This window comes from Dama dama, chromosome 11 (genome assembly GCF_033118175.1).
Source record: "Dama dama isolate Ldn47 chromosome 11, ASM3311817v1, whole genome shotgun sequence".
In the NCBI taxonomy this organism is placed as follows: domain Eukaryota; kingdom Metazoa; phylum Chordata; class Mammalia; order Artiodactyla; family Cervidae; genus Dama; species Dama dama.
Window position 1 is genome coordinate 23,105,946 of NC_083691.1, and position 20,705 is coordinate 23,126,650.

At 40.3% G+C, this 20,705-nt stretch overlaps 1 protein-coding gene across 1 annotated transcript in view; it reads right to left on the bottom strand.

Annotated features, from left to right (window-relative positions):
- Positions 1-20,705, bottom strand: part of NBAS (NBAS subunit of NRZ tethering complex) — a 308,496-nt gene that overhangs the window by 118,863 nt on the left and 168,928 nt on the right. Inside the window, exons 36-38 of the mRNA XM_061154831.1 lie at positions 11,528-11,695; positions 8,187-8,300; positions 7,743-7,866 (exon numbers count right to left, since the gene is read on the bottom strand). Coding sequence (XP_061010814.1) covers positions 7,743-7,866; positions 8,187-8,300; positions 11,528-11,695 — 406 coding nt within the window. The remainder of the gene's footprint in view (positions 1-7,742; positions 7,867-8,186; positions 8,301-11,527; positions 11,696-20,705) is intronic.

Below are 20,705 nucleotides of genomic sequence, written 5' to 3' on the forward strand. Positions count from 1 at the left end.
GCCTAGATGAGCCAACTCTAAATGGGCGGAGTGTCAGCAGTGACCTAAAACTTGACATGTCCTGTGCATGACTCATCTAAAAGGGAACTAGGCTTCTTGCCCAGCACCTCTAGTAAGAGAATCTGAGTTCTTTAAATACTCATTTCCTCTACAATTGCAACCTCCAACCTCATCTAGCTTTTTTCCACTCCATTTTTACTTCCTTCAGATATTTCCCTTCCTCATGTACAAAAGAGGCCAGTTTTCAAACCACCCGCCCTTACTGGCTTTTAGAATCTAAACCTACTCATCAAAACCAGCCCTGTCTCTTCATGGCTCAGGAGCCCCTATTCCAGGTGAGTGGCCGATGCCCCAGCTAATGGAGGACCGTCCCTCTCAGAGTTGTGTTTGGGGCTGGTCTGAGCCCTGCCTGGGAAAATCACCCAGTCCCATTACTGACCTCTAGTCAGATCTTTTTTCTTTCTTTCTTTCCTTGTTTTCTTTTTGTTTTTAATCCTATCATCAACTCAATCTTACACTCCACTTAATGTGCATTTGGTGATTTCCATAAAATCAAAGCACCTTAAAGGGATGAAAAAATATGCTACCCCTGAAGATATTCCTAAGCATATGCTCCAGATCCTGAAGGAAATTCCAAAAGGAGAACAACCCAACAAAAAACAAAAACAACAAAGAACAGTCACGACGAGGTGGCTGGAATAAAGCAGAGTTCCCTTGAGAGAACTTTGTGAGGGAAAAACTAGATCTGAAAATATAAGCTCTAATAGGCTTATTTTTCAAATAGTTATATCATTTCACAGCTACAACTCAAAAGATGGTCACCAGCGTTTCTTGAACATATATCATTGAATACAAAGCTTTTAGCAGACAAAAGAGAAAAGAAATAGTTAATTTCCATGAGCTAAAAGTAATGACAAAAATCACCCTCAGAGGAGTCCAAAGAATCATTGTTATTTTTACAAATAGTGAAAATAATCACTTTAAAATACAAATATTTGCTCCAAGTGAATAATAACCATAAAGATTTCATTTCATATATACAACTCTTGTGTCTGACTCTTGTGACCCCATGGACTGTAGCCTGCCAGGCTCCTCCTTCCATGGAATTCTCCAGGAAAGACTACTGCAGTGGGTTGCCATTTCCTTCTCCAGGAGATCTTCCCAACCCAGGGATTGAACCCGGGTCCTTGTGCATCACAGGCAGATTCTTTACTGACTGAGTCACCAGGGAAGCCCCATATTCACAACAGTCTTCGTCAATTTTAAAACTTTTCTGCAATTTATAAAGCACTGACATTTGAGGGGGAAGAGTTTTGTCAATCTGGGCTATTGGCAGACTAGTCAGTTGCCAAGTAAAGCCAACAGCGTCCCTGTGGGCGCACCACTGATGTGCAGACCAACCAGCTCGGAGCCCATTCCCTGAACTGGCCCCTTTCTCTGGCTTCTGCACTCCAGGCACAATATGACCTCTGCCCTGATCACCCCAGGGCCAGGTGCTAGACAGCCAGAGATCACCCCACGGCCCAGAGTCCACCCAAGTTACCCAAACTCTTCATCTCAAGCTTGCTCAAGCATGCCTACCAGACCTCGCCTGTTATTCCCCATGAAAACCCATACTCTGCCCCCTTCATACCTTCTGCCTCCCTCTCCCTCTCTCTGCCCTGAGGTAAAGATACAGTGAGAAGGCAGCTGCATGCTAGCCAGGAAGAGATAACTCACCAGAAGCCAACCACACTGGCATCTGATTTCCAGTCTCCAAACTGTGAGACTGGGAATTTCTGCTTTTTAAGCCACCTCGTCTATAGTATTCTGTCCTGTCAGCCCAAGCTGACTAACATAGACAGAAAACAAGACATACAAAATAAGATATCTCTCTCCGTCAGTATGTATCAGGCTATCGACAATCTTATGCTATTACAAGCAATGAATATATGCCGTATTTTTCATGTATGTGAATTCATGGAATAAATTCCTAGAAGCGGAATTACTAGGTCAAATAATATAATTTTTATAGCTATTGCCAAATTGCCATGTGTTTTTCAAATTCTCACTTTAAGCCAAGTCCTCATTGCAGCATCTTCACCAGGACTGCCATTTAGCTGGCATATCTCACCCACTTGAATGCCCATTTGGCCCATTTTTCAAGAGGCCTCTTGACATCTACTTCAACCACACAAGATGAAGATCGCTTAAAGTTGAGGGTGAATCCAAAATCCTCTCCACAGGGTAAGCTTCACTGATATGAGTTGACTCCTCAGAATTAATCCTAAGAGAAAGGTACCCTGGCTTTCTGTTTCATCTTTCTGGGGAATTGATGACTCAGACTTTTGCCCGACTCTCATCAGAGGAACTCCAGTAAATCCAGAATACTACATCTGATTTAAATTCCTCTGTGATTGGGTTCTCTTACTGGTACAGCCCTCCTGCAGACGAAAACTATGTACTCTGGATAAAGCATAAAAAATAGGTATCTTAAGGCACTGGTGAGACACTGAAAGCAGACAGAAACTAAAGGGTAGATGCCATTTGGAAAAATGAAATGACAACAGTGAGTTTCCCATCTTTACAGCTTCTATCCTGAGGGCAAGCGTCTGTCTGCTCCTTGCCAGGCAGGTAAAATTTAGATGGAGAATTTGAAGTCTTAAAGAACCACAGCCCAGAAAAACCACAACAGCCGACAAGTAAGAGAGGTCTGATAGTTTCTTAAAAAGCTTTGGCTCATCAATTCCACCCTTAGATAGTTACCCCAGAGAAATAAAAACAAAGGTCCGTAAAAACACAGGTTCACAAAAACATTGTATAAGAGTTCATAGCAGCTTTTTCATAATAACCCTCAGTTGGAAAAAGCCCCCATGTCCCTCACCAGGAGAATGGGTAAACTGTGGTACAGTCATACAGCGGAATACTTTTCAGTTATTAAAAAAAAAAAAAAGAAAGAAAGAAAGAATAGAAAAAAACCTACTGATAGAAGCAATAAATCTTAAGTTTCACAGAAAAGAATATATCGTGTATGATTCCACTGAATGAATTCTAGAACAGTCAAAACTCATCTACAGCAGGGGAAAAACTGAACATCTGTCAGTCCCAATTAGGAGTTGTGGGTTGGGTGTTTTCAGGAAAGAGGCATCGACTTTCTGGGGTGACAGTAATGTTCTGCATCTTGAAAGGAGTCAGGGTTACACAGGGGCTGTGCTTGTCAAAACTCACAGTCTTATGTCTACACTTAGGATTTTTGCATTTCATTGTTTATAAACGAAAAAAATAAATAATAAAACTTGTAAAATAAAAAAGTAAGAAATATTGACTAGTTAGAGGTACACACAGTGCATGTCAAGAGGCAAAGAGTAACAATGCCTACAACTCTGAAATGTGTCAGAGAAAGAAGCTGTATTTGGTGGGAGGACTAGAGCAAGTGTAGTAAAATATTAATTGTTGAAATCTAGGTGGAGAGTATATGGGAGGTTCACTGTAGAATTTTCTTGACTTTTCTACGCATTTGAAATTTTCCTTAATAAAATATTTACGGAAGAAAAGGGGGGGAAAATCCTTCTGAAAACAGGGTCAAATGCTCAAGCTCCCCAACAGTTACTTCCCAAATGGGGTTCCCTGTGGACAAGTATACATGCAGCTCTTCTCCATCACTCAGGCAGCTGAGTTTCCAGCCACACAAAGCCTGTGACCTCCCTGCTGCTCCAAGATGGGAAAGGCCACCATCACTAGTGTCAGGTACACCAGCATCTCCTATGTCCCCAGGTTGAAAGGAAAGGGATCATATCTCTTCCCTGATCCTTAACGCAACTGTTTGTGGCATCTTTTTCTCCCACAGCCAGATCACAGCTCATTAATCCCTACAACTCAAGTGCTGACCCAGAACCCCTCCTGACTAACAACTGAATTATTGAAGGAAACCAACTTGGGGTGGGGGGGCTTGAGGGGGAGATGAGAGGGGAGAGAAGGGAGGAGGGGAAAGGGGAGACACATCTTAATTGCCCACACTTGACCCCATCCCAACTTTCTCATAAGCCCTCACTGAGGCTCAATTCAAACCCCCACATACAGGAAGCTTCTCAGACCTTGAATCTGTGAGCCATGTGAAGCTACATATGACAAAATTATCAACGAAGATCTGAAGTAGACCAGAAACCACAGGGTTTCAATAGGATGGGATCCACCAGATATCTTGCTGGCTATAGACTGTATCACAGTGATTTTTCATTACCATTTAAGACACATGTATTTATTAAAATAATAATAATAATAATAAAGACCTGTCTTACATTTAGCACTGTGTATGAATTTAATTTGCAAAGCTTATTTTCTAACCTTGCAGAAAATACACTGCATTTTCTAGACACGTAATACAGCCAAAATCAGATGAAATCTATGCCTAAGCCTCCAAGCACTAATTCTCTGCAAAATAAGTGCCTCTGGAAAGCAATCTATGATAAATTTAATTCCAGAATGGAATTCACAGAGGAAAGCTGCCCATATTATTGATTTAGAAATCATTAGCCATTAAATCATTCATTTAGCTAAATAAATAATGATCAATTTTCTTCAGCTAGTCTCCATAAAAAACCTTTTCATCAACTTTATTAAAAAATTCTGAAAAGTCAGATCGTGTTGGGAAGTTTAATTTGTATCATGACCTACTTCTGAACCAAAGTCAGGAGTCACATTTCTATAATTTTTAATTTAGGTCATTTAACCTATATCATTCATCAAATCTGTTGAGTTTCTAACAAATATTTGATACTATAAAATAGCTAATGATATCTGTCTCAAATATATTACCATCCTCAAGAGAAACCAAACATGACCATTTTGTAACATATGGAAATATCACATCACAATGCTATATACCAGGAACTAACAATTCTGTAGGTCAATTACACTTCAGAAAAAATCTCACAGAAAAAGAGATTAGATTTGTGGTTACCAGAGGCAGGGAGTAGGGGAAGGCAGAATTCGATGAAAGTAGTCAAAAGGTATCACCAACTTCGAGTTATAATTGAAAGTTATACTCCAGGTACAAGGACAGTAGGTGGCTCAAGGACCAATGCTTCAATGAGTGATGTACACATGGTGAGAAAGGGAACAGAAGGGGATCCCCGATTCATCATTAAGTGTGTTACCCCCCAATCCACATGGCTCCTCCACAAAAATCTATTTGCTTTATGCTTCTAGATCATTCTGAGGCCTCATCATTTAGTTACCAGCTACCACAAAGATGGTCAGGTACTTTAAGAACCCCATGAAAGCGGGAGGCCAAATAATCTAGAAAGCTGTGCCCCACCAAGACCTTATTCTCAAGTACTCTCCACCTTCCTCCAAAAACAGCTCTGAAAAACAGCAGAAGCTTTAATAAACTGAGAAAACAGTGTGACAGAGTCTCTCCAAGGACACAGTCATCTTTCAAATCTTTAGCACGTGGTTCCATTCTCTCACCTTTTTCTGAAAGAGAAGTATGCAAATACACACACATATGTCATAAGCTAAATCATAAATTAACATATTCTTGACTGGAGATGTATTAATATATCTTTTGTTACCCAAATGTTATTGACCAGAGTGTTTCAGTATTCACTTACACAGCAAATTGCTGGTCACAGGCCTTAGGTTCTGCAAAATGCTCTAATCGATAATGTGTTAAGATATTACGTAAGTCAATGTTTCCAAATTCCTGGTTATTAATTCAGTCCTTTATTACAGCAATTAACAGATGGTATTTCCATATCTAACCAGTATTTTCTTAGGGCCTTAGATTTTACCTGTATAAGCTATTCCAATAATCAATCATAATTTAATTCATGAGTAATGTATTACAATATTTTTGAAGAAAAGAAAGAAGTAATAAATAATTAAAAGGGGAAGCAGCAATGTAACTATACTCTTAAAATATATTCAATATCACTTGTAAGATGTGTCATGATTTAGCAATAGCTTCTTGGAGGCAAAAAAGAAACATGAATGTACCATCAACTATGACTTGAACATTAATTTCAGAAAAGCAAGGAGGAACCTAAAGACCCTCCTGATGAAGGTGAAAGAGGAGAGTAAAAAAGCTGGCTTAAAACTCAACATTCAAAAAATTAAGCTCATGGCATCTGGTCCCATCACTTCACGGCAAGTAGAAGGGGAAAAAGTAGAAGCAGTGACAGACTTTATTTTCTGGGGCTCCAAAGTTTCCACATCTGGTAACTGCAGCCATGAAATTAAAAGATGCTTGCTCTTTGGAAGGAAAGCTATGGCAAACCTAGACGGCTTATTAAAAAGCAGAGAGAGCACTTTGCTGACAAAGGCTCGTCTAGTCAGAGCTGTGGTTTTTCCAGTAGTCATGTATGGATGTAAGAGTTGGACCATAAAGAAGGCTGAGTGCTAAAGATTTGAGGCTTTCAAACTGTGGTGTTGGAGAAGATTCTTGAGAGTCCCTGGACAGCAAGGAGATCAAACCAGTCAGTCCTAAAGGAAATCAACTATGAATATTCGCTGGAAGAACTGATGCTGAAGCACCAATACTTAGGCTACCTGATGCAAAGAGCCAACTCATTGTAAAAGACCCCAATACTGGGAAAGATTGGGAGCAGGAGGAGAAGGGGCCAAGAAAGGATGAGATGGTTGGATGGCCTCACCAACTCAATGGACATGAATTTGAGCAAACTCCAGGAGACAGTGAAGGACAAGGAAAGCCTGGCATGCTGCAGTCCAGGGGTCACAAAGAGTTGGACTTGACTTAACGACTGAAGAACAAGGCAGAGAAACTATAGATCATGATATGCATCTCAGAACTGAAGAAAAACAATAACTTTGTAAAAACCTCCAGTATCCCAGGCTCTGCAGAGTATTTGCTTCCTCTCTTTCCAACTGCATATAAATAATGATTGAAAGAAAGGATGATCTAAAAATAAGTTATAGCATCAGGTTTCCAGGAACATGGCAGTTCTATTCCCCACGTACATTTTTCCAAGTTTTACTCCACACTGCAATGTGTTCCATTAAAACACAGCATCACCCAGGCTCATTAGCAGTTATAGGTTATAAGGAAGTGGAAGTCCTGGACAAGACTGCCAAGAAAACTGTTTTTCCCTTCTTTACTCCTTACAGATACCTGGAATATAGACAAGATAGCTGGAACCCCAGTTGTCTTTAAGTTCTGAAGTACCTACTAAGGCTGGCAAAGCAGAAGGAGAGGGAAAATTGAAAAATAAAAATAGTCAAGGCAATTACCCTGGAATCTTGAAAAGAAGTAAGGAGGAAGAAAAAAGTACAAATGGCAAGTGGTCTTTGGTCAACTGCATACATTTTCATTCTTTTCAAAAAATTTCACATGGAATGATATGGCACCATGCAGAAAATTCTTAAGACGAAATACACATCTATAGTTCATGAAACAGGTACATAAGAGTTCTTGATTAACCCATAAAACCAGGAAAGAAAGTAGCATCTATTGAATTCATTATTCTGTATCATTTCCTATAAGAATCACTTTACATGATTAGCACCCTAAATAGGAATTGTATCTCATTTATCCTTTTAAATCCTCAATATTACAAGTATCCAGAAAATAGTAGGTACTCAATAAATGACTTAAATCAATGAATAAATAAATGTATGAATGATGATGTCAAGTTAAGCTATTCAAAATTATTGAAAATGTTACTGGTTTTCCAAACTCTCATTCATTCATACAGAATCACCTATTATTCTGAGTTACACAGTCAAGGAACTAGAACCTTTCATACCTTCTGTTGTCGGAAATACTTCTTCCCCTTCGGTTTTAGTTTCTGCCAGTTTCCCAGTTCTCAGCAACACTTCTGCAAGGCTTTCTACCGGGATATGCTGATAGGTGTCATAGGTCACTTCAGACTAGACAAGAGAAGTAATGACATCATTTGATGGGATGGCTTTTTCTCTATGAAGATATTCTTAGAAAAGATAATGATAGGATTTTTATCTTCTCATAACTTGAATTATAGCTTCTCACTTACTAAAGCATATTATTCCACGTAAAATTGTAAAACAGATTTTAGTCTCATAACATGTTGTAACAAATCACATAAAACCAATGCAAAACATGAGTATGAAGACAAGAAGTACATTTCAAAAAACTGCATATTTTGTTTGTAGTAAAATGCTCACAACCACCATGATAGTTAAATCTATGTTCTTAGGCACACTGCCCTTACCTCTACAACAAAGGGATTGGAGATGACAGATTCATAAAAAGGATGACAGCCTTGTTTTTCTAGGCCTTCATTGGCTCTGGTTCCAATTTGATAACCACCACCAAATTCTTGACCCTAAACAGAACAAAGTGAAGATCAGTGGATAAAAGAAAGAGAGTTGGGAGGGGAGGTGGAGGAGGAAAGGAAGGAAGAAAGAACAAACAGATTTTAGGAGAAACAGATCAACGTGTATTGTGTGAGCTGAAGAGAGTGTATCAGAGCAACACCGAAACCCAGCGGAGAATATTAAGAATCATCACCACGTTCTAAGGGCAGCGCTTCAACCTCACCCTGAAGTGCTTTTTAATTTTTCTGGTCACTTTGACATCACTGAATCAGAAACACTGAAGCAATCGGTGTTACACACATGGCCAGTTTTCTACACAACAGTCAGGATAAACTTTCTAAAACATCATTCTGTACATCCTGTTCACTTGCTCCAAAAAACCTTTAGTAGCTCTGAATAATGCAGTCAGCAGTATCAAATCTAAACTACACAGAATAACATTCAAATTCACTAAACGCTAATTACCATTAAAGGCTAACACTCCATGCAACTACTTTGTCCATTCTACTGGCCTCTATGCCTTCCTTCTGTTACAAGGGTAATGGTCCATGCTGACTGCCCACCTCTCCTCCCAGACCCGCCACAGACCACACCTGCTGAAACCACAGCAGATGGAGGCAAGGTAAGACTGGGCTCCCTTCACCAGCCCCATCTCTCCCACAACTACAACCCACACGAACACCTTTATTAGACTGGTCTTCAGTATTCTTCATTAGCAATATTTTAGTATCCTTACTATGGTTAATTATCTTTATGCTTTGCTCTCCTCAAACAAGACTGTAAAGCCCCTTATTGGAAGAGCCAAGAAGAAGACATTTACCCAATCCTCCGAAGTTCATGGAGCACTTACTTAGGGCAAGCACAGCCTAGGAAACAATCAAGCTGCTGCTGCAAATGATGTTAAAATACTTTCTTCAGAGAAAACTATATACCAGGCACAGTGCTAAACACTTTATCTAAGACATTGTTGTTGTTCATTAGCTCAGTCATGTCCGACTCTTTGCAACCCCATGGACTGTAGCATGCCAAGCTTCCCTGTCCTTCACTATCTCCCGGAGCATGCTCAAACTCATGTCCATCAAGTCAGTGATGCCATCCAACCATCTCATCCTCTGCAGACTCCTCCTCCTATCTTCAATCTTTCCCAGCATCACAATCTTTTCTAATGAGTCAGCTCTTCACATCAGGTGGCCAAAGTATTGGAGCTTCAGCATGAGTCCTTCCAATGAATATTCAGGACTGATCTCCTTTAGGATTGACTAGTTTGGTCTTCTTGCAGTCCGAGGGACTCACAAGAGTTTTCTCCAACACAACAGTTCAAAAGCATTAATTCTTCAGCATTCAGCCTGCTTTATTTAATGGTCCAACTCTAAGACATGAACTCTCAAAAAGCCCCAACAGGTGAGACAGAAAATAACCCTAATCAAAATCCAGGATGATGGTATGCAGTGATAAGATGCACAGACTTCATCCAAAGTCAAGCCCACAGCCCATCAGTAAGTGGTTTCTCCTGGGTGATTATCCCCCATTCTCTCTCCCGCATACCCCACGTTCAGACCACCAGCAGGTCCACCAAGGTACACCCTCAAACCAAACACTTCTCATGTCCCTCACGGCTACCCTAATCTAAGCCATCAACATCTCTCAGCTGGAGCCCTGAAGAGAGATCCATCTTTTGTTTCACTACTGATGACTCTCCACACAGCAGTTAAACAGACGTATGAAAAGTAACCTTGGATCACACGACTGCATTGTCTGAATTTTCAAACAACTCTGTGTTGCTGAGAAGCAGATCTGTAGTTCTCTTCACCATCTATGGAAGGCTTTACATGGTGGGTCTCTTCACCATCTCTCCAATCTCATTTCCAGCCATCTTCCCACTCATCATGCTGCTCTCCCTTACCTTGATCTCCTTTCTCTTCTAAAAAGACATCAGGCTCTTTCTTCAAAATGCACTTGTCTGCTTGGCTCACACAGGTTTCTGCTCAGAGTGATTCCTCTTCTGAGAAACTAACTCCCCTGTTGCAATCAGAACTTCACTCCTCCAGTATCACTCACTATTCCACTACCTTGCTTAAGTTCTCTGCATAGTTCTCATCACCACCTGCCATCTCATTATCATACAAATATTTTATCTGTTGGTTTCTTTTTTGCCCCCACTGAGACACAGGGGACCCAAGGGAAGGAAATCAGACTGAAGAGTTTCCCCACTCTATTTCCAGCGATGAGCACAACATCTGACACATGGAACATGCCTGGTAAGTATTTGCAGAATGAATGAATGAGATACTCAAGTGTTTGGGGTACCTTTATAAAAAGGCCCATGCTTCTTTTTCTTGTTAGTTTTCCAGTGTGTGGCTAAAGGATGGAAAGCAGCATGAGGATGCAGGGAAGACAACAGGGACACAGTGGGCTAAGATGTCACAGAAAGCAACCTCAACGCTTGTCCTGACCTCTACTTGCAGAAACATGAAAGAATCGGTTAAAACGTTCTCTTTACCTAGAGGCCCCACTTAAGACTGAATGTTTGTGCCCCACCCTCACCCCAAACTCATATGTTGAAATCCTAATTCCTGTGTAATAGTGTTAAGAAGTGGGGCCTTTGGTAGGTGATTAAGTCATGATGGCAGAGCGCTGGGAAATGAGATTAGTGCCTTTATAAAAAAGGAGATCCCAGAAAAGCCCCTCACCCCCCTTCTACCACGTGAGGACACAGCAAACAGAAGGCGTTTTATGAACCAGGAAGCAGGCCTGCATCAAACACTAAATTCTCCAGGGCCTTGATCTTGGACCTCCAGTTTCTAGCACTGTGAGAAATAATTTGTTGTTTAAGTCACCCAGTCTAAAATATTTTTGTCACAGAAGCTGGAGAGAACTAAGACAGCCCCCAGACTGGATCCTAGTGCTTCTCTTCCATTACTGCCCTACAGAAACAGAGCAAAAGAGAGAAAGCCTTGATAAACATCATTTTCCTTTTCATCTCAGTAAACTTCAATTCGGACATATAAAACAACGTTACTTAAATCTATATTGATGTATTCTGCAAGGATAGTATGGTAGCAAATTACAGTCTATAAAATCAATTATTCATTCCATATCCGATGGGAGGCCTAGATTTCTTAGGAGATTAATAATCTAAAGAAGATAAAGTAATACTGAATCCAAATGAAGAACATGCTAATGAGCTGATATAAACCACCCCAACTGCTTTAGGAAAACAGAGTGCACCACTCACTTGAAGGGGTCGTAGATAAGTCAAAGACTTCTTCCACCACTGCCCATCGCTGACGGCCTGCAGCACTGCCTTGGTGGTGGTGGTGGTGTTGGAGAGGACTTTCATGGTGGTAGCCGTGGTCCAGTGGAACAGGTCGGCTGAGTTGCTGCCTGGGACACATACTTCATCCTGTGTTTAAAAAAAAAAAAAAAAAGAGAGAGAAAATGGCAAGAGTGAAAAGAAGAGAACAGAGCAAAGAGTGATAATGTGACTACTTGGAGTTATCAGACATGAAATTAAACAGATTTAAAAATCCATCTTTACCAATAACAACAACAACAAAAATGTGAAAGCAATATTAGCATACTGTACTCCTTGAATCATTTACAAAAGAAAATTCAGTTAAGGAAAATACATCTTAATGCATTAGTCACAGAATCTCTTTTCGAAGTACTTATAAAGCAAATAGTGGGTTCTTAATTTTTTTTTTTACTAATCTAATATCCTCTGATGAGATACTCATGTTTGTTTGACATTTTAAACTATTTATGGTTTAGATTAAGAAATAAAATTATTCACTTCAACAATGCTACTGTGACCCAGACAAAGGTAGAAGATTCTAATGATCCACCTTTACATACTGAAAGGCATTTTGTTTTTCATCTAAACAAGTGGATGATTAATAGCATTTAAAAGGTTTCTAATGTGGTACCTCCTGCCAATCTCAAAGCAATCAGCCACAATTCCAACTCCCCATGTACTAACCCAAGAAGTTTCATGGGGAGAAAAATGCCAATATATAGACATTTGTTTAAATAGAAATGACAGTGACCACAGCTGCTTTTGATCAAAGAAAGGTAAATTTGTTCTATGAAAACCCAGCCTTTGGTTTAGTATCTACTTCTACTTACCATTTCTGTAGTATTCTAGTAAAAGGAAAGAAAAATTAAGGTCTAGTCTTGCAATTTTAACAACTTTCTTGCCACTAATAGGAGAGTTTAGTTTGACTATTTGGGTCTACATCACATCATTCATTAATGTGTTATTTGAGTAATAAAAAATGATAAATCATGGAACCACTCAATAATTACCAAGATATCATCACAACACACACTTAGGAGAAATTCACCATTTTAGACCAACTTGACAGCCTCCATATATGGTGGGTAGAATTATGGCCCCCTAAAATACCTGCATCCTAATCCCTAGAATCTGCAAATATATTACATTAGATGGCAAAAGACCTTGGCAGATATGATTAAGGACACAAACCTTGAGGTGAGAAGATAAATCCTGAATTATCTGAGCAGAACTAACCTAATCACATGAGCCTTTTAAGCAGAGAACCCTTCCCACCTAGGGTCACAGAGAGATGCCCTGGGAGAAGAGGCAGGAGAGACGTAAAGCACATCATTGCTGGCTTTGCAAATGGAGAGAGGCAGACAAGAGTTAAAGAATGTGAGAAGCATCTAGAAGGTGAAAAGAAACTGGAGGAGACAGACAGCAAGGCAATGAGGACCTCAGTCCTGCAAACACAAGGAATTAAATTCTGTCAACAACATGAATTAGAAAAGGGAATGGCAACCCACTCCAGTATTCTTGCTTAGAGAATTCCACGGACACGGGAGCCTGGCAGGTTACAGCCCACAGGGTCGCAAAGAATCGGACATGACTGAGCAACTAACACTACCAACAACATGAATGAGCACTGATTCTCCTCCAGAGCCTCCAGAAAACAGAGTCCTGTGGGCACCCTGACTTTGGCTGAGATCCTAAGCAGAAACCTACCCAAGCCTGCCAGGTTTCTGTCCTATGGGAATTATAAGAACTTGCATTGTTTCAAAGCTGCTAAATGAGAGTAATATGTCATAGCAGTAAAAGAAAATGATTACATCATGTTGCTATACTTATAATTTCTAGAAAACCATTTTAATTTTATTCTTAGTACTAAAATGAAATGTATTTAAGCTGCATTAACTGATACTTACAATTTCCTCACTGGGCAGTTGGTTAACTTTTCTCAAAAGATTTTCTATTCTTTTAATGAGAAAAAAAAAAAGTTGTATCCCAACACTAGGAGAAATGATAATTACATGATGCAACAGAGGTGTCAGTTAATGCTACAATGGCAATTATATTAAAATATTAATGTATCAATATATTATGTACCTTAAACTTATATAGTGTAATATGTCAAATATATCTTAATTTTCTAAAAAAAATTTTAAACTCGTGTTTCCTATAAGCTTTCTGGACTTTGGGAAAGGTATAAACTATCAACTCAATGCACTATAAATTATAATTTAATTATGAAAACAACACAGATGATATGCCAAGGAAGAAAATACTCATGTTAAACTGATTGTATATAAGGGCAACCATGTCAAAAACAACTGCTAGGGGTTTAGGTGCCCAAAATAGACCAGCACTTCTCCTGGGTTTCAGATTTTGCAGCAGATACTGCAGCTTGCTTCACTCAACTCAGTTCCGGACACCTCCCAGGCTGTGTTGCTAGAAGCTGAGAAGCTAAAGACTACGTTTCCCAGACTCCCTAGGGCTGACATTCCTCACATGACCTAGTTTTCCTCAAACAGATGCACCCACTGTGTAGAATATGCACAGTGAAACTACAGTAGAGACTGTACTTTTGTTATTACTGTGCTTTTCTTGTGGAAAATACACTTTTTTTTTCCTTTTTCCATTTTTCCTGGTCATCCTAGCTGCTCTTCTGCAGTAGTGGTGATACACGTACCAGTGCCCAGACCCCAGCTTCACAGTGAAGGACAGTGTGGACTACCATTCTGCTGCCCTGTTATCCTGGCAGGGTCCGTGCAGCACCGGAGACAGTTGATAAGGAGGGGCTTTCAAATTCCCCAACTTCTTGTGGCAGATTTCCGCTCCCGCAGCAGTTAACCTCCTCAGTATTGTTCTTATAGTTACTCTAAAAATACACCAAAGCCTGCTTCTCCAGACCTCTGAATGATTGTGTAAGACTCCAATTCTCATTAAAATAAAAAAAAAAGTCCCCTTCTACTTATAAAAGCTAGAATGCTTTCTGTTGCTTACAGCTGAACACTGATTGATATGCTTTCTGTTGCTTACAGCTGAACACTGATTGATTTTTTTAAAAAAAGAAAATATATTTTTGATCTGAAAGATCAGCAACATCATTTTTATTCTGCAGTAGATGGTGACTTTGGCTTAAATCTCCAGTCACAATGAGGCTAAAATCTTTCTGTGAGTCTACATCTTGGGAGTCACTTTTCCAAGGAGGAGTTGAGTCTACAGAACAAACATCTGAGCAAAATAATCATAGCAGCCCAGTGGTGGAAATTGGAGTCAAACAAACTTCCAGAACTGCCCAAACCTGTGCTGTCCAACCTGGCAGCCGGCAGATATACGGGGTGACTGCACTCTGGGGATGCAGTTGCTCCGAACAGGGGCGTGCTGTCAGTGTAAAACACTGGACTGTAAAGACTTAGTGCCTAAATGAACAAGTAAATAAACTAGCCCACATGTATTTAACCTCAAGGAACAAAAACTAGAACTGAATGTACCCTTTCTGGGCTTCCTAGGTAACACTAGTGGTAAAGAACTGACCTGCCAATGCAGGAGACCTAAGAGATATGGGTTCAATCCCTGGGTCAGAAAGATCCCCTGGAGGAGGGCGTGGCAACCCACTCCAGTATTCTTGCCTGGAGAATCCCATAAACAGAGGAGCCTGGTGGGCTACAGGCCATGGGGTCGCAAAGAGTCAGACACGACTGAGCCAGTGAAGCGACCTAGCACACATGCACGCATGTACCCTTTCTACTGACAGGCAAAATGAAGAGGAAACCCAGGGAGGCTAAAGCTTATATTCTCAGTTCTTCTCAATGTCAGCAATTAGAAAAGTCACTTTTCTGCATGCCTCTCTCTGCATGCCTATGGGGGCTGGAGGGGAGGGGTTAAGGAGACAGAATGGAAGACTGAAGCTCATTATCAACACATCTGAAAAGACAAGTAGAAAGACCAACATAGAAAAAAACACAAATCTCCCTCCAAGAGTAATCATAATGATAGCTGCCACGTCATGAAAGCTTGAAATGTGTCAGGGCTTTACAAGGCCCGTTATGTGTATACTGGGCATAAACACTGCGAGGGAACATACACACACACACAGTTGTTTCAATGGCAGCATTACTATAAGTCTTTCCTTAATTTCTTCACTATTTGAGAAGATGGCAGGAGGCTCATTTCTTCTTCACTTTGGTATAGCACAGTCAGCTCACCACATTGGACTTAACAGAAGGAAAAAAAGCTGAGTCCGGCTCCTGCACTCCAGAGGCTCCTCTTTTCTAACAGGGTCAGGACCCCGGCCAAGAAGCTTCCACTATTAGGCAGTAGTGTAGATGGTACTGCTAACCCCCTCCCTGCATCGTGGGCACAGGGCCTGCTTACCCTGGACAGCTCGTCATTGAGTGTGTTCATCTATCTGGGCTACTGAAAGCTTTGGATTCAAGTACATTCTGCTTCATCCTGCTTCTAAGCTTTTGCCCCCAGTAACTCTGCATTGAGTAGAACTAGTACTATACACACACACATATCCCTCTCTGAATAACACTGCCAGAAAAAGCTCTTTGTCAGAAATAAATCTCAGAAGGAATTTGCAGTAACTAGACATTCTCTCTCTCCTTCCCTCTATGTATGTGTGTATATATATATATATAGACACAGAGATATAGATATAAATATGTGTGTACATATGTAAGTATACAATATAGTAAGCATCTCAATTTATGTTAGATTTTATACCTGGAAAAAAAAAAAAAACAGAAACCAATCAGAATTCATTCCCCTATTCAGCAAATACTCACTGAGTGACTCCTATTTGATGTCACACTGTATTATATTAGTCAATAAGGTGAAAAAAACAAGAAGGACACAGCCTCTGCCCTTGGGAGCCTCTGAGCTCCAGAAACTACAAAGGGAGGCAGAGATACAGACAAATCACTGTCCTCTGCCTAGAGGCACCATCATAGAAAGCATCACAGAAGAAGTAATATTTCAGCAGGAAAGAATTTCAGGCTTCTGAAGAAGAAATGGTGATGATCTCAGGTTGTTTAGTCACTAAGTTGTGACGCACTCTTTGGACCCCATGGATTATACCCTGCCAGGCTCCTCTGTCCAAGGGATTTCCCAAGCAAGAATATTGGAGTGGGCTGCCATTTCCTTCTGCAGGGGGATCTTCCCAACCCAAGGATCAAACCTGTGTCTCCTGCATTGGTAGGTGGATTATTTAACACTGAGCTACCAGAGAAGCCCCCACGATTTCAGGTGAAAAGTGAAAGTGAAATTCGCTCAGTCGTGTCCTACTCTTTGCGACCCCATGGACTATACAGTCCATGGAATCCTCCAGGCCAGAATACTGGAGGTGGGTAGCCTTTCCCTCCTCCAGGGGATCTTCCTGGTAGACTTATGGAAATAAGAGACATGAAACAACATGGAATATTGGAGGAAACTTGAGTTGATTCAATGAACGTATACACAATGAAAAGAATACACAAAGATGAAGGTCGGGACACATGAAGATCAAAGGTAGGCAGAGGCAAGACCAGCAAGAGACCTACTGACCACACCAAAGCACCTCCATCATCACCTGAACAACATGACACCCCTGAGAGGCTTTAAACAAAAGGAGTTAACATAACAAGATGTGTGTTTTAGAAATCTTATTCCAGGAGCAGGAAGCCACTAGGAGATTGGTGAATTAGTCCAAAATTAAAATAATCAGGGACTCGGGGAATTCCCTGATGGTCCAGAAGTTAGGACTCTGTGCTTTCACTGCCAAGGGCCTGGGTTTAATCCTTGGTCATGAGGCAGGAGGCAGATGGGACTACCCCCCACCCCCCAACCCAGGGTAAAGTAATTGGAGATTCATTCTCTACTGATGGAAATTCCAAGACAAAAAGCAGGGGAATAAAGGGAGGAGGCTGGATCCTGCACAGAACACACATTTCTCATTCCTGGAATCAGAAGACCTCCCTGACCACATGTGGGCAGAAAAGGCTCCTTGGAGGCCAAAGGGGAGTCATGTCATGGGATATTCCTAGACTCCATCTTGGTAAAGAGATGCAGGTGCCCACATGGGAGGATCCCGAGATAAACCAAGTAAGGACTGTGAAGCAGGCAAATCACAATGACTGGCCAAAGGAAACCCGGAAGAAATGCCCCCATGAAAGTAATTCAAACTACTATAAAGGCATGACTCAGCAACTCAGGGACTCTCCCTCTGAGTCTGCCTGTGTCTATCCACAGGTAATGTACTCTTTTTACTCCTAATAAATACTTTGCTTGCTTCACTACCTTCTGTCTTTGTGGCAATTCTTTTCTGCAAAGCCGAAGCGTCAGGGCCCTTGACACTGACCATTGGCTTAGTGGCTAGGACCGGGTGGCTTTACCACTGCGACCTAGCCCGTCTCTGCCTGGGAACCCAAGCCCTGTTCCAAGCAGCTGCAGCCCGAGGCCACCCAAGATCAGTTTAGGGAATAAGATCCTGCAAGCTGCCTTGCGTGGCCAAAAAAAAAAAAAAATTAAAAAGATAAAATAATCGGGAACTGAATTAAGGCAGTGATACTGGGACTAGAAGAGTTGACTCGTTGGAAAAGACCCTCATGCTGGGAGGGATTGGGGGCAGGAGGAGAAGGGGATGACAGAGGATAAGATGGCTGGATGACATCACCGACTCGATGGGCATGAGTTTGAGTAAACTCCGGGAGTTTGTGATTGACAGGCAGGCCTGGCGTGCTGCGATTCATGGGGTCGCAAAGAGTCGGACACGACTGAGCGACTGAACTGAACTGGGACTAGAAGAGGTTTCCATTAGGTATATTTGAATCTGAAATGCATTTTTAAGTTTATACTTTTATTCGTTTCTTCTAAAGATGAAAAGGGACTGAGGTAAGTCAGATAAACAGACAAATTCAAGGATTCTGAATCCAACCATAAAAAAAGAAGTGGATGATCTTCAAGTGCCTGATCAAATCTTCTGCCCATTCTTCTTTTGGTTGTCTGTCTTTCTTATTCATTGCAGTTTTTTGGTTTTTCTTTGTATATTTTGGATCCATAGCCCTTATTAGATATATGAATTATGAACATTTTCTATTATTTTGCAGATTATATTTTATTATCTTAATGATGTCTTGATTAAAAGAAGTTTTTACACTTCTAAATTAGTTCAATTTATCAGCTTTTAAACTTATCTATAATTAGTATTTTTTTTTTTTTTGGTATGAAGTCTTTTCCTGCTCCAAGGTCACAAAGAAATTCTACATCTTCCTTGAAATGTGGTATATTTGCTGTCAGTAAAATCCTGTCAAGAAGTTACTCTTCTCCTTCTCACTTATCACATTACATGCCTATTTTTAATGTACTTGCCACAATGATGATTTTTCTGTCTTCTCAACTAGACAGTAGCTTTTCAAAGGCAGCGACAATGTTTGTTGATTACTACATGCTCAGGGTATACAAAAATTACTGAAGTATAGCTTGTACTATAGATATGAATAAGAAGTCTGATTTTACTGTACCTATGCTTGAAGAAACATTTTCTAAATCTAATATGTTATGCCTACAGCAACTAACTGTTATTCAGGTAAGATTTCATGTCACATTTTCAATTCTGGTTCATCTTTAGAATCTCCTTACTCGAGAGGGTTATGGAATGATTTGAATGTTATCAACTAATCCAAGTATAGAAACTAAAAAATATAAACATGATAAGAAATATGGCACTTAAGTATGAAATAACTTCATTCAGGGGAAAATCAAATTCACTGAAAAATATCAACAAATATAGGCTATAAGACAATTATACCATTTCATAAAATAAACCTAAATTTTACTCTGTTCATATGGATTGGCTAACTCAATATAAAAAACTTAAACATCTGAAACTGAAAAGTAAATGAAATTTCAATGCACAGAAATGTACATGACAAAAGGGTTTTCTGTAAGAGATCCCTCCCTTATAAGAATTACAAAAGAGAAAGCAAAATAAAAGGCTCACTTAGACTGCAGAAGGAGCATTTAATTGGGGGGCAGTCTACCAAGATTATACTGTAACCAGAGTCATTAATGAGGAAAATATTTTTATTTCAACTTCATGTAATAGGGAAAGAAAAAAGAGGTTAGGAAAATTTACTCCTGAAATGATTACTACTGGCAGTTTTTATATTCATAGTCGCATATTGCTAATTAATTTAGAGTGTATAACAGCAGAAATAGATTAATCTCCCAAACCAAGTCAACAACTCCCAGCATAAAATTTAACATGAAACCTCATTAGCATCAAGTGTTACATAGCTCAAAGGTTAACTTCATAGGCACTGGTAATATTTTTCAAGTCCTACAATAGACAACATTACCAAACAGGTTCACAAGAAGAACAGTTCCACATGTCAAGTTTGGTTTACAGAAACAATTCTTGTTCATCAGTTACTATAGTTAACCTACGCAGGAGTTGCTTTCTCTGGTGTCTGGTATTGTTGTTGTTCACTCAGCCAACAAGTCATGTCTGGCTCTTTGTGACTCATGGACTACAGCATGCCAGGACTCCCTATCCCTCTGGTGTCTGGTAATCTGAGGGTTAATTTCTAAGAAACTGGTTTGTCAAGTACAAACTGAGCTGATGGTACCCAGAGACTAAGGATCACAAACAGCTCAAACTGAGCTAAGCCACTACCCTTTCTCTTCCAACATATCTTTAAATAATCAAAAGTACTTTCCTTCACCTAACATTTCATCATGTCATGCCATGCATGCATGTGCTCAGTCATGTCTGACACTACAACCCCATGGACTGTATCCTCTGTCCATGGGATTATCCAGGCAAAAATACTTGAGTGGGTTGCCATTTCCTCCTCCAGAGTATCTTTCCAACCCAGGGGTCAAACTCGTGTCTCCTGCACTGCAGGTAGATTCTTTACTACTTGAGCCACTGGGGAAGCCCGATACTTAGAGCAAACTGCATCCTGAACTCAAAATATTAAGAATGGAATGCTTACTACTGGTGATGCTGCTTCTGGAATTATTTGTCAGAAGACGCAGGAGAAGAAAACCCCATGAGTACTAATCACTCTAAAGTTTGACTCTGCTTCAGTTCATCTGCTAATTAAAATACCAGGCTACAATTTAGATGTTATCATCTTTGGAAGTCCCG